Source organism: Oncorhynchus mykiss, chromosome 8 (assembly GCF_057628025.1).
Source record: "Oncorhynchus mykiss isolate SJ-2025 chromosome 8, ASM5762802v1, whole genome shotgun sequence".
Classification (NCBI taxonomy): Eukaryota; Metazoa; Chordata; class Actinopteri; order Salmoniformes; family Salmonidae; genus Oncorhynchus; species Oncorhynchus mykiss.
Window position 1 is genome coordinate 58744971 of NC_143029.1, and position 14159 is coordinate 58759129.

Here is a 14159-nt window from a genome sequence, read left to right on the forward strand (position 1 = left end):
AATTTGGCCACAGACTGTTATACTAGTTGTCTAATTAAGCAATAATGCATGAGGAGGTGTGGTATATGGCCAATATACCATGGCTAAGGGCTGTTCTTAGGCACGCTGCATCGCGGAGTGCCTTGACACAGCCCTTAGCTGTGGTATATTGGCCATATACCACAAACCCCAGAAGTGCCTTTTTGCTATTATAAACTGGTTACCAATGTAATTAGAGCAGTAAAAATACATTTTGTCATACCCGTGGTATACGGTCTGATATACCACTGCTGTCAGCCAGTCAGCATTTAGGGCTCGAACCACCCAGTTTATAATCTGTGTTTTATAAATGTGCAATAAACATAAAACATAATTTATATAAGGAATTGGCAACTCGATCTCATTCTGAGAAAGAAGGTAGGCCACTTGATTTCAACATCTGAACATAGTGGACAGGCTAGCCTGCTGTTCAAACAGTTGGAGAAGGACAGAAGGGTGTGTTCATAACAATTCAACTGTTCTGCCTTGTTAACTAGCAAATAGATCCTTGAAACATAAAGATTAGCTGGCTACTCACTAGCTCGTGGGCTTGTGCTAGAGAGATTATGAGACCGGTTTTATAATGCCTGCTACAAGAGGTTAGTCATTATTAGTGAATGTGCTTTATACATGGTTCTGGTTAAATTTGTAACAAAATATTTTTGTAGACAAACCTGAAAGCCAGATCAGTGATTATTGCAACAACAACAACAAAAAGGTTCAACTATTTTGATCAAATAATTAAATAATTAGTTGGTTTAATGGTTGTGGAAGGCCTAGGTGTAATTTCACAAGCCCTGAATTCATTTAGATTATTGTTGACTGTTTGAAATGCAGTGTATTTGACCTCTTAATTGTACAACAAAGCTTATTTAGAAATGTATGTCGTAAATAGTCCAGAAGTTAGGGAAAAAAATGGAAATGGAGAATGATTTTTAGGCCATAACACCCAGCCATAAGACGATGTCTGCTGATGCAATAAATCATCGTTCAAATATATTCAGGCCTACTATTTTTCTGTAATGTCAGAAGATATGTGGTTATGTGATGATAATACATGGGTGTGTGTGTTTGTTCAGGCCTACTACTACTGTGCCATACTGGAGGATGTGCTGCTGCGTTTTGCCTGGACAATACCCCTCTCCCTGAGCACCGCCAGTGCACCGTCAGCTGCAGACATTGTGGCTACCATCCTAGCCCCTCTGGAGGTCTTCAGGTGAGGTTACATTATCTGAAGATTCACAGGCGATCATTTAACCAGTAAATACCTCCCTCAATGGTATTTCATACATGAAATGAATGTGAAACACCTCAACATTTCACTTGATTCTCTTCCGCTCCACTGCAGGCGTTTTGTGTGGAACTTCTTCCGCCTGGAGAACGAGCACCTGAATAACTGTGGCGAGTTCCGTGCCGTGAGGGACATCTCAGTGGCTCCGCTGAACGCTGACGACCAGACGCTGCTGGAGCAGATGATGGACCAGGAGGACGGAGTCCGGAACCGTCTGGGCAAGAAGAACTGGAAACGCTCCTACAGCGTGTCCCTGAGACGGCCACGCCTCGCTTCCCAGTAAGGTTATACAATTGCTCCACACACATATAATGGCATGCATGCATACATACACACAAAGCTACAGCGTGTCCCTGAGACAACCGCGCCTCGCATCCCAGTATGGTAATAATGTATGGCTGTGTTCCCCTCTACTAAACTTCCTCTCCTCAGGACCAAGACCCGGGACACCAAAGTTCTCATGGAGGACACAGACGATGACACCTGACATCAGGCCAGACCCATTGCATCCATAGCATGGGTTCAGAACCTCTTTAAAGGACCACGTCCCTCCTAGGGGCATACACCCCCTCCTCCCCCATCAATCAGTCCATCAATCAATTGATGACCCGCCCCCTCATCAGTCCATCACAGAGCTGCCTATCTGCGTCAACACACAGAGTACAATGACTTGAATATAGGCGTATACAGAGGATAACAATTGGAGACAAATACAAATAACACACACACACACACACAAACACACACACCTTGGAACAGCTACTTTTAAGCCACTTTGTTTTGTTACGTTCATGGACCATTTAGTGCTGAGTTGACGTCACCCGTTGTTTTTTATATTTCATGGGGCATAGACAAAACACCAAGACTGTGTAAATGTTGATGTAAATATCAGGAAGAACAAACGGGGAACGGACTGTTGATTTCAAGATGGCTAATCAGAAATGATGTAATCTAAAAAAAGACTGAGAGCGTTGGACTCTGAACAGTGATCAGACACTCCTCTGCAATCAGTCTGGTCCAAGACTTTCTTATGACCTTTTTTGATGAACATGATGATGACGATTACTGTATTGATGTGGCTGTCCTTTCCATGTGTGATAAGTTCTTCCACGAATACCTTGGTTTTTATTTTATTTTGTTTAATTAAATTGTTATTTATGTGAGGGGAAAGATGCCTAAAACATTTGGTAGTGAAATGGGGGAGGTTCTGGTTTGAAATGGCTGCTAAAGTGTCTGCCTAATGTTGCCCAAAAAGAACTGTTCCAAGAACTTGTTGGTAAGGGGGAGAGGAGTTTGTTCTAATGGTTCAGTATGGGTCGGTCTGAATATAAGGCTGATCAGTGCTTCAGGGCATCTCATCCTTTAAAATGACATTATGTTCAAAAACCCTCAGGAGGCTCTGATTGGACAATTCTCTTAAAACAAGCCCACCCCTTCCCGGTCTTCAGAACCTTTTATAGGGAGGGGGCCTCCCATCATTGGGGAACATCCCCCCCCCCCCCGTGTCTATTTCTATGGGCAAAAGCACATTCCATGACAAACTGTTCACACCCCCTTTTGTTGGCGGAGAGGATTTTGAAGTTTATTTCCTGTAATTCTATACATTCTGCCATTGGGTGAAGATTTTTTGGGCCATTTTTAAGCTAATTTCCTGCAGTTCTACATATTTTGCGTGTTCATGTGATATCTGAGTGACTCAAACATTACAACAAAATCAATGGGCTAAAAGACCTAGCTAAAAAAACGTTAGCTGACAGACTAGTTGATCTGGACATTTCTGACAAGTTATAAATAGCTCTCTGAGGTCTGCAATGACGAGGAAAACTGATGATGCACTACCCAATTTCAAAATTGCACCTTGTGCATTCAAGAGTAATTTGAAAGCCAGACAGTCCCCCCCCCCCCCACCCCCGACCCCACAGTTTGGGAACCACTGGTCTAAGGTACAACATTTTTAGATAGACGTTATAGCGTAAATGAAAATGTAAGAACTTTCTTAAATGAAATCATATCATTTGACAACCCTGTTTGTAAGCTTTCAAATGAAATCACACTCAACCGTTTATTTTTTTCCCCAGCGATGTGGACGTCTCATGGAAGGTTGGGGTATGCAAAATGGGTCAGCTTTGAGCACCTCCATCTCCTGAATGCTTTGACATTCAGGTCCAAAAAGTCACTTTCTGACCACTTCCACCATGGGCAAACATGAATGAAAGGTTTTGTTCAAATCAAAAGGGGTGCAGTCAGAAAGTGATTGAAATCACATGGAACAACCCCTATACCAATATGGTTTAACTGTAGCATTGTCTAGGATGTCTTCTTTTTATTTACTAGTGTGAGCTAACACAGTCTCTCTCAGTAAGCCCTGGTAGGTGTGAGAATGACAGAATGTATGACTATTGCTCTTAGAGCTAGTCAAATATCTGAAACATTCCATTGAGAGCTGGGCTGTGCTTCCAAAGTGTAACGCTTCACTCAAAGCCCATTTTATGCTTGATCTGAAAATGTGGTCAGAGGCTCCGTATGGAGGGTGTGATGCAATTGCGGCGTCTCCGGAGACACGCAGAGGCCAAATTGAGCTCCATACCGCCTCACCGTGAGCCTCCCAAATTTTGTAACAATGCTCTGTATAGCTACATACACACAAACTCACTTCCTTGACAACTTCCTTTACAACAGCTCTGCGCTGCTCCGTGGAGCGCAAGAAGTATGAACGCCCGGACTTCTGCAGAATCCGTGTCACCGTAGAAGGCTGCACGGCCAATGCAGACGTCAGATTGATCCTGCGGCACCTTTTCCTGATAATGCACAGTAGATAGAAATTCAATCTATAGAAAATATATTTCACTATTAGGGCCCTTACTTTTTCTTGGCCATGTGACAGTTTTTTTCTAGAGAAAATCACATCCTAAGGTGCCACCAGCCACCTGTGATCCCTACGTCTGTTCTAGACATCCTAGTTCTATATGCGATGTTGTGGTGCTTTGCGTCCACTAAGCACCACAGCCCAGGTCTCTTCTGAAAGCCCAGCTCTCTTCTATCAGTAGGGTCAATTTCCACTGACTCTGTTATAATTGGGGCCCAGTGTTTTTCCTGCTCAGGTGTCAGTTTGGAAAACTCCTGGTCCTTGCCATCCCATTAGATCGCAGGGCTGAACACCCAATGCCAGTTAGGAGTCACGTGTATCTGGGGATGTGCAGGGGTTGGCCTCTTCACCTGCCCTTAATATTAGTAGTTGTTGAATTCTGCTGAAAAACAGCATATTTCTCTGTAGCAGAAATCTAAGTCATTCCATCCAGACAGTTTTTTTATTTTTATGTTTTATTCCTAGCCTTGGATGTGTTCTTAGCTCGGACACTTCTCACTTTGGGGGATTTGTTGAATGTATCATTCTGTTAGTAACTCCAGCCAATAAATGCAATGTGTATGCGCTCACATAAAGACTCCAAAGAGAAGGGTCTGCATTGGCTCACCTAAGGAGACGTTTCAGCTTTAAGTGTTCTGCTCTGACTGAGTAAGAACCATTTCCCAGAATCCCTCCCTTCCTAAAAGCCACCTGAGGGTTTTAACCCCCACTCTGTATAACCAGGTAGATTTACTAACACTGTAAAGATATAAGCAATCGTATAAGGCGGAATCCTAACTTGATATGCCCAGATAACTCATCTCCCATTGATATCAATGCACGATGTTCAAAGGTTTGAGTTAACCCAAGTATATCTCAGGTTAGGTTTTGGCCCATACTTCTCAAGCTGCATTTCGTAGTTCATAGATCAACTGTAATGGTGATTATGGAAAGCCTGATGGAGCTTAAATGTGGTCTAGGGGGAACTAGTCTTAAATAATGTGGTGAAGGAGAGAACCAAGAAAAGACAACATGGTGATCTATTAGTGTCTCCGTTCCAAGTAACACCTTATTGCTGATATAGTGCACAAGAAGTATCATGCTACATTGGACTATATAGGGAATAGGGTGTCATTTGCGATATACCCAGTCTTTTTATGGTTGAGCTTTCCTGTCGGCCTTGCCCAGCTCAGATGGGATTCTCCACAGAGGTCTATAGACTTGAATGGAGCTGGTGAGCAATAACGGCCATGCGTAATCCCTGTAATAAGTCTTAATAAGTGTTAAGCAATGTTTGTACCCGAGGGAGGAGGGGACCCCAGTGTCTCAGGGCAAACTGTTGATTTTCATTGGGCCTCAGTGCTTTGTAGATCAATGAGTCAATATTTAACTAGATTCCACCTCATCCGATTGTCCAATTTCTGACAAAAATAAATGATTTGCCATAAAAGTGTACCTACTTGTGCACTTTAGCTGCTATATAAGAACCATTATAGGCACCGAATAAGCGAGCGATTCATTTGTTTTTTTCCTGACGAAAACGAGAAAGATGGGGCACAACTAGTAACGAGTCACCCTGTGCGGCCTTGGGTCCCCCGCCCGTTGTTAAGATGGTGATGCCATTCTGTTACATTTTCAGATATTGTGGTCTCTACAGGTCTGAAGACTGCACCTCTCTAGGTCAACCAATGGACCTAGTGGGGGAATAAGCAAATATTTACCCTTTTGTTACATTCCTAATGTAACGTCACACCCCTGAGAGAGTGATATGGAGGGCCCACACACAAAGATATTGTAAATATGCACACACTCTGAAGTGCTTACACACACCCTGCTTACAAGCATACCCTGTACACACACTTACCTTGCTTGGAGTATGATCCAGCTGATCAATGAATGCTAAGATTGGAGTAGCACTGGACCCATTCCCCTGTCGCTTCTCATTGGATCACTGAATCTCTCAGAGCTGTCACTCAAATGGATCCTCCCATGGAAGAAGAGTGGAATCTACTGTAGCAAAAGCCTGGACCAAAACAAAGCTCTTTAGAATGTTTTGTGAAACGTAAACCATGTTTCCCTTATGCCTAGAACGTTATAAAGACTTAATAAAGACCCTGTATGGATTATATGAAACGGACGACCATTACATGTCCCATGTGCCCCGCGAGCGTTGTTTTATGTTTCAGTTTTTGGACATGCTCGCCCTATGTACTGTCATCGTACCCTTGTACTTCTGGTCACTGTAACTACAACCTTAAAGGAGTACTCGTCATGAGTACTCGTCGGCATTCTCTGCTAACTTAGGCGCCTGGATCGTCTCCCTGACCCTGTAATTCTGTTTTTGAGTTTAAAAAAAAAATCAAACAAAAAAATGACTGGACTCGTAGCTCTTTATTTCCATCCTTCTGTACTTGTTTATTTCCTATTTTATTCATTCTCTTCTGTAATTTCTTTGTCCAGCAGGTGCTGCTGTTTCTATGACCTCGTGAGGACATTCTATAATGTTTGAATGTAGACTTGTGAATATTTTCCTATACATTTTGGTTTCTTTTGCAGAGGGAGGTGTCAATGAAATGTCTTCTTATAGCTACTCAAAGTAGTAGTTTCATGCCCATGCTTGGCAGGCTGAAACCTCCCATGCTTCTCCTATAAATGCAAAATGTATTGTATAGGCCAATGCCAGCCACAGATTTGACACCAAAAAACATGCCCATGCCTATGTGGGATGTCCGCTACAGCAAATGCGGATCAACATGACACAGCCCTCTTGTGTGGAATGCCAAAGGATACAATTATCTGACAGATTGTAGAGACAAAGTAACATTTTACGGGCACTTTTGTAACTGTACACTCTGCCTTTTCATTCTCTGGAAGTATTTAATTCAGTTTGGGGAGTGATCCATGACCAAATAGATCACATACTTTTGTATATATAGTGTGACACCCCTTCAAATTTGTGGATTCGGCTATTTCAGCCGCACCCGTTGATGATTGGTGTATAAAAATCGAGCACACAGCCATGCAATCTCCATAGACAACTATTGGCAGTAGAATGACCTTACTGAAGACCTGTAACTTTCAACGTGGCACCATCATAGGACGCCATCTTTCCAACAAGTCAGTTTGTCAAGAGCTGCAAGTGCTGTTATTGTGAAGTGAAAATGTCTAGGAGCAACAAAGGCTCAGCTGCAAAGTGGTAGGCCACACAGGCTCACAGAACAGGACCGCCGAGTGCTGATGCGCGTAGCACGTAAAAGTAATCTGTCCTCAGTTGCAACACTCACTACCGAGATCCAAACTGCTTATGGAAGCAACGTCAGTACAATAACTTTGTCGGGAGCTTCATGAAATGGGTTTCCATGGCCAAGCAGCCACACACAAGCCTAAAATCAGCATATGCAATGCCAAGCATTGGCTGGAGTGGTGTAAAGCTCACTGCCATTGGACTCTGGAGCAGTGGAAACACGTTCTCTGGAGTGATGAATCACACTTCACCATCTGGGTTTGGCAGATGCCAGGAGAACGCTACCTGCCCCAATGCATAGTGCCAACTGTAAAGTTTGGTGGAGGAGGAATAATATTCTGGGGCTGTTTTTTATGGTTCTGGCTAGGCCCCTTAGTTCCAGTGAAGTGAAATCTTAATGCTACAGCACAATGACATTCTAGACGATTCTGTGCTTCCAACTTTGTGGCAACAATTTGGGGAAGGCCCTTTCCTGTTTCAGCGTAACAATGCCCCCCGCGCACAAAGCGGGGTTCATCCAGAAATAGTTTGTTGATATCGGTGTGGAATAACTTAACTGGCCTGCACAGAGCCCTGACCTCAACCCCATTGAACACCTTTGAGATGAATTGGAACAACGACTGTGAGCCAGGCCTAATCGCCCAACATCAGTGGCTGAATGGAAGCAAGTCCCCGCAGCAATGTTCCAACGTCTAGTGGAAAGCCTTTCCAGAAGAGTGGAGGCTTATAGCAGCAAAGGGGGGACCAGCTCCATATTAATGCCCATGATTTTGGAATGAGATGGTTGACGAGCAGTTGTCCACATACTTTTGTATTGTGTATGATAAACTGGGTGGTTCGGGTTCTGAATTCTGATCAGACCATATACCACGGGAATGACTAAACATTTATTTAATGTTGGTAACCAGTTCCATAAGACTGGGTTTGTGGTAAATGGCCAATATAAAACGGCTAACTGCTGTATCCAGGGCCTCTGTGTTGCATCGTGACTTAGAACAGCTTTTAACAGTGGTATAAATGGCAATATACCACACCCCCTCCGAGTTATTAAGTGTTTGAATTGTAGCATAACAGAACAATTTATTTAGATGAATAACAGCTCGTTGGCCTATTCCACAAATCACTGCACACGTTTTCCACTGTCTTGCCTTGTTGCAACGTATCATGGCAGTAGAGATTAGGTCGAGAAGTACTTGAAAACAAAGGTTCACCCCTCACCACCAATAGGCTGTACATTTGCCTTGATTTCATTAGGTCGAGAAGTACTTGAAAACAAAAGTTCACCCCTCACCACCAATAGGCTGTACAGTTGCCTTGATTTCATCATCTTTGTTGACACGTGCTTCGATTATTTGCTTAGTTGCACAGCGGTGAGTAGGGCCTAGCATAGGTGAGCCCCATGCGGGTTAAAGAGCAGAAATGATTTCAGTTGCATTCTGACTGCATGAACGGAAGTTTCTCCATTCTCCTTGACATAGTTTGTGTGTGTGGTGGGCGGGAAATGTCATACATTTCCGACATGTCTGTAAAGGAGAATTATTACGAAGGAGACCTAAATAGTTTACCCGACGACTCCAATGTTGTCCAACGTTATTTATTACAACTGAGACAGAGGGCACAGAAAGACGTCATCGACCCGCAGGACAGGTTGAATTGGTCGGACAGTTTTTTAATAAAGTTTCTGAGAGCGAGAGACTTTGATGTTGAGCTGTCACTGAAGGTTGGTATCCGCGGTGGGTTAACTATTGTAAAATGAAACTATTTAGGACATGTTTTCAATGTATTTAGCGGTTGTTTAGAACTTGGAATCAAAACTGTCAGTGAAGGAGAGTTGGGTCGATGCCCCCAAGAACAATGTCCAATTGCCTACACAAAAAACAGTTTGGTAAATGTGAGGTATGTGGACGATGGTCACACTTAGTTTGTTTGCCTATGAAGGGAAATAAGTGACCGCAGTTAACACTTTTTAAGTTAACGTTATTTAATGAAATGTTTTTAGAAAAGAGGCGTTTTTCCCAAGTACTGGGGTAACTGCCAGGACGATCAATGGGAGCATGATGCACCTGAGCTCAATTTCGAGTCTCATAGCAAAGGGTCTGAATAGTTATTTTTATTATATTTGCAAACATTTCTAAAAAACCTTATGGGGTATTGTGTGTAGATTGCTGAGGATTTTTTATGTTTATTTAATCAATTGTAGAATAAGTCTATAACGTAACAATATGTGGAAAAAGTCAAGGGGTCTGAATACTTAACGAAGGCACTGTGTGTGTCTATATATATATATATATATATATAATTTTTTAAATTCTAAATGACAAAATATTATATTAACTTACCTTGACTTAAAAAAATGTAGATGAGACGGATATTTTTTATTCTTTATTTTGATTGCAATCTCTCAGAAAAAGTTAAAGGTGTAGATCGTTCTCCATCCTCCCGTTTCAGAATATAATTTTCATTGTCCTGCTTGGTTCAATAGCTTGACATGATTTGACAGGCTGACCGCTGACTATTTTTCTGTTGCAATCTAAAATATGTTTTCTTTCCCATCTTTCTTTCTCTCGCTTCCTCTCTCCCTCCATCCTTATAGCTACTAATTAATTACCAGCGTTGGAGGAGAGAGTGCCCAGAGATCAATGCCAACCTGCACCCGTCCTCTGTCCTGGGACTCCTCCAGAATAACTACCATGGAGTGCTGAGGGACCGGGACCTCAGTGGCAGCAGAGTGCTCATCTATAGGATAGGTTAGTCCTCATCTATATGGTGTGGTCTCGGTGTCAGGCAAGGCAAATGGCACCACTGCATAAAACCACCTAATATAGTATTTAGTACTTGTAGTATTTTATTAGGAACTCCATTAGCTACTGCTAAAGCAGCAGCCACTCATCCTGGGTTCCACACAAACCATAGCATAATAAATAACATTAATAGATAATTACAGCTGAAGGACAGAACTAAATACATTTAAAATAAGAATACACACTTTCATACATTTGCCTTAGCATTCCATGCATCATAACTCATAACCGCAATATTGCAGCCATTCATTTTCTCATGTATTGCAATCCTTTGCTCTACTACTGTTACAATTGCTTTGTTTAAGCAGGTCCAGATATCCTAATATCACAGCATCCTTGAATCCTGATATCCTAATATCACAGCATCCTTGAATCCTGATATCCTAATATCACAGCATCCTTGAATCCTGATATTCTAATCTCACAGCACCAGTTATGTAGAGAATGTCACAACATCAGGAACAATCTGTATCATTGGTTCATAATCATGTGACTTATAGATGCTACTGAACACATGAAAATGCAATAATCCTGTGGAACTTTCACCAAAGTCGTTAACTCCTCCTCATCCCCTCTGGCGTGAACAGAGCCACATATCATTTCGTATGGAGTTGCACATAAGTTCACCCCTTCTGTGTTCCCCTGATGTGAATGCAGCAACCTTAAATTGTATGGAGTTGCAGTCTGCACTTCACTAAATTCCCCTGATGTGAATAAAGCTACCTTAATTCACTAAATTCCCGACATGAATAAAGATACCTTGTCATCTACAGTTACCGCCCACAATGGGGTAACGTAATCTCTTGAATCATATGGAATTGCGCCGAAGTTTCACTCCTGCTATGTTCCCCTAACGTCAACGCAGCAACCTTGAAATGTACTTTGAACGTTATTAATTTTGATACATCGGCCCATGGCACAGGGCTATGTGAGGTGGCATACCTACTGTATTTGGCTTAATATAGTATACTCTATAGTAGGTGTATTCAAATCGTACCTTACGAGATCCAGAGCACTGCTAGTTTTCTGTTCTACCTGATCATTAATTGCACCCATCTGGTGTCAGGTCTAAATCAGTCCCTGAATAGAAGGGAATAATTTATAAAATGCAGTTGAACTGGCTTCGATGTCAAGATTAGAATTATGGTACTCTACAGCAATGGCTCTCCAACCCTGTTCCTGGAGAGCTACCCTCCTCTAGGTTTTTGCTCCAACTCCAGTTGTAACTAACCTTATTCAGTTTATCAACCAGCTAATTGTTAGAATCAAGTGTGCTAGATTAGGGTTGGAGTGAACACTTACAGGACGGTAGCTCTCCAGGGACAGGGTTGGAGGACCCTGCTCCACTGGGCCATTTGAGAAGTTGTCATTTTGAGATGTCATTTGCAATGTGTTGGCTTGTCTCCTCAGGTCAGTGGAACCCTAAAGATTTCACAGCTTACGAGGTGTTCCGTGTCAGTCTGATCACATCTGAGCTGATCGTCCAGGAGACCGAGACCCAGAGGAATGGACTGAAGGCCATTTTCGACATGCAGGGATGGTGCTTCGCTCATGCCCTACAGATCAACTCCTCCCTGGCAAAGATGATGTCCTCTGTGCTCACGGTAGGCTATTAGTTGAACTTGGTTGTGTTCATTAGGAAACCAATGAAAAATGTTTTTAAAAGTTTTGCTACTGAAAATAAAAATGGTTTCCTATTGAACCATTGCAGGTAGTCCCACCCTGTTTCAGTCTGTTTTCTTTAGTTTGGTGCCTAATGAACAGAACCCAGTACTGTTGTTTTTAAAGGGCCCCTCTGCTTTCAGAAATAATCTTAGAATGATCAATACTTTTGAAGGTTAGGTTTAGGTCTGGATCCAGAGTTATCTGTATTGCAGACATCTCATGTTAATCTTACAGAATATAGCTACATACTCGATAGCTATACTGTGAATAAGCCTGTAATAATAATACTGTAATAAGCCTCTGTTTAAATGTGATCTTGTCAGGACTCGTTTCCTCTGAAGGTGCGAGGGATCCATCTGATCAATGAGCCCATATTCTTCAGACCCGTCTTCACCATGATCCGTCCATTCCTGACTGATAAGATCAAACAGCGGGTCAGTCACCATTCGTATGTTCTTGCACTATGACTTTTGCTTCACCTGGATACATATTTTATACATTGTCAACAGGAGTGATGGAGATGATTATAGTGACCTCAGATGTTGTTTAGAGCAGGTGCTTATAACCCATTATGATAAGGATGATAATGCTGCCTCTGATGACAATGTTGATCATGACAACAGTGATACTAATTCATGTCAATTCCCTTCTGTCTTACTCCTAGATCCACATGCACGGCAGTAATTTCAAAGAGACGCTGAGTGGCTTCTTCTCCAAAGACATCCTCCCCCAGGAGTACGGGGGCAGCGGCCCCTCCATGGAGGAGGTGTGTCAGGAGTGGACCTCCCACATTCTGCAGTCTGAGGAACGCCTCACCCAGCTCTCCATCTGCCCTGCAGGAGATGAGGTCACCCCAGACCCAGAGACAGAACCTGACCCTGACAGCTAGTCTGCCTACAGCTCCTGACTCCAAATGGACTACACATCCCAGAGTGCATCTCAATGACCAACCACACAACTCATAGCATCCTTCTGAAGTGGATGGGGTGCACATCTTCAGCTCTCGAGGTCCAAGATTATATGCAAGTTTACTACCAGTTTCCTGGTTATTAAGTTTGTCAGTTGATGATGGTAGGACCAAATGCTCAAGAATTGAGTACATTGTGTTTGGAATTAGACCTAGACTACTTTTCTCTATCTCCTGTTTTATGGGTTTTAAAGTATATTAGCAGTATACAGCCAACTGTCTGTTACCATGTGTTATAACTAAGACCAAGGTTAAAGATGTATGTTTTAGCTATTTGTTCAATTTTGTGAATGTCTACTGTATTAGAGACTTGTATTTTTATACTATAATTGGTGTTTTAATTATGAAGATTAAAGGTCAATTCCACCACTTTTCAACCTCAGCACAATGCCAACATGTGAAAACGGCACATTTCTACATTTTGTAGAAAGAAAATATAAAGTTCTAGCCGATTACATCTGAGATCCGCAGTGACGTGGGGAGCATGAAAATACCCTCCCTCTGGCTACAAAATACTTTACAAGTTTTGAAAAACACTTTTTACTCTACCCTGTGATGTCACAAGCTAGGTTTCTATCCAATTTGCAAGACATGTTCATGCAAATGTTATAAAATCTGCATTAACCCAATATGCACATTTTACCACCAAAGGTTTGTTTCCATCAAAACAGACTTGTTGCAGAGAGAAGGCTGTCCGTGATGACGTAGTGCACATAAACACTTTTGCGCTAAAGATCTCATGTATCAGATTAAAAAAAACAAATTCAATGCATTTGCATTGCCTTTTCCACTCTATGCATGGTTTTGTTTTGTCACACAAACTTGTGATGAATGCCAAACTTGTCCAATCTAAAAAATAAAAAAAACACCTCCCAACCCATGCGACCCCAAACTGTTCACACCCCTCTTGTTGGTGGAGAGAAATGTTTTAAAGCTAATTTCTTGCACTTGTACACATTTCTTCCATGTCTTGTGTGTGTATATATGATACCACTACAAGGGGTCGAAGCCCGACAGAGGAAACAAAATATACTGTATATATACACAGTACCAGTCAACACACCTACTCATTACAGGGTTTTTCTTTATTTTGACTATTTTCTACATTGTAGAATAATAGTGAATACATCAAAACTGAAATACACATATGGAATCACTGAGTACCAAAAAAGTATTACACAAATCAAAATATATTTTATATTCTTCAAAGTAGCCACCCTTTGCCTTGATGACAGCTTTGCACACTCTTGGCATTCTCTCAACCAGCTTCATGATTTAAATTAACAGGTGTGCCTTGTTAAACTGTAATTTGTGGAATTCCTTTCCTT

At 42.0% G+C, this 14159-nt stretch overlaps 2 protein-coding genes across 4 annotated transcripts in view; both read left to right on the forward strand.

Moving 5' to 3' along the window:
- LOC110530206 (solute carrier family 53 member 1) overlaps positions 1-6287 on the forward strand; it is a 34055-nt gene extending 27768 nt beyond the window's left edge. The window contains exons 12-14 of the mRNA XM_036985763.2: positions 1098-1234; positions 1367-1588; positions 1742-6287. Of these exons, the coding sequence (XP_036841658.1) occupies positions 1098-1234; positions 1367-1588; positions 1742-1796 (414 nt within the window). The 3' untranslated portion in view covers positions 1797-6287. The remainder of the gene's footprint in view (positions 1-1097; positions 1235-1366; positions 1589-1741) is intronic.
- A 2442-nt stretch (positions 6288-8729) lies between these two features.
- LOC110530207 (alpha-tocopherol transfer protein) lies at positions 8730-13200 on the forward strand. 3 transcript variants are annotated; one of them, XM_021613084.3, is made up of 5 exons: positions 8730-9118; positions 9992-10145; positions 11610-11803; positions 12188-12298; positions 12529-13200. In XM_021613084.3, exons 1-5 carry the CDS (start codon positions 8843-8845, stop codon positions 12751-12753), a joined length of 960 nt encoding a protein of 319 aa, XP_021468759.1. In that variant the 5' UTR covers positions 8730-8842; the 3' UTR covers positions 12754-13200. The 3 variants fall into 3 exon arrangements, with proteins under 3 accessions (XP_021468759.1, XP_090038237.1, XP_090038236.1); XM_090182111.1 differs by having other exon boundaries at positions 8814-9131; XM_090182110.1 differs by lacking the exon at positions 8730-9118 and adding an exon at positions 9278-9492.
- The last annotated feature ends 959 nt before the right edge of the window (positions 13201-14159 follow it).

Bases quoted from the DNA above. Each gene is read 5' to 3' on its own strand.
- LOC110530207 (XM_021613084.3), top strand. From the start codon at position 8,843: ATGAACGGAAGTTTCTCCATTCTCCTTGACATAGTTTGTGTGTGTGGT. The intron at 9,119-9,991 runs GTTGGTATCCGC...CCATCCTTATAG, and splicing joins ATGTTGAGCTGTCACTGAAG to CTACTAATTAATTACCAGCG. The intron at 12,299-12,528 runs GTCAGTCACCAT...TCTTACTCCTAG, and splicing joins CTGATAAGATCAAACAGCGG to ATCCACATGCACGGCAGTAA.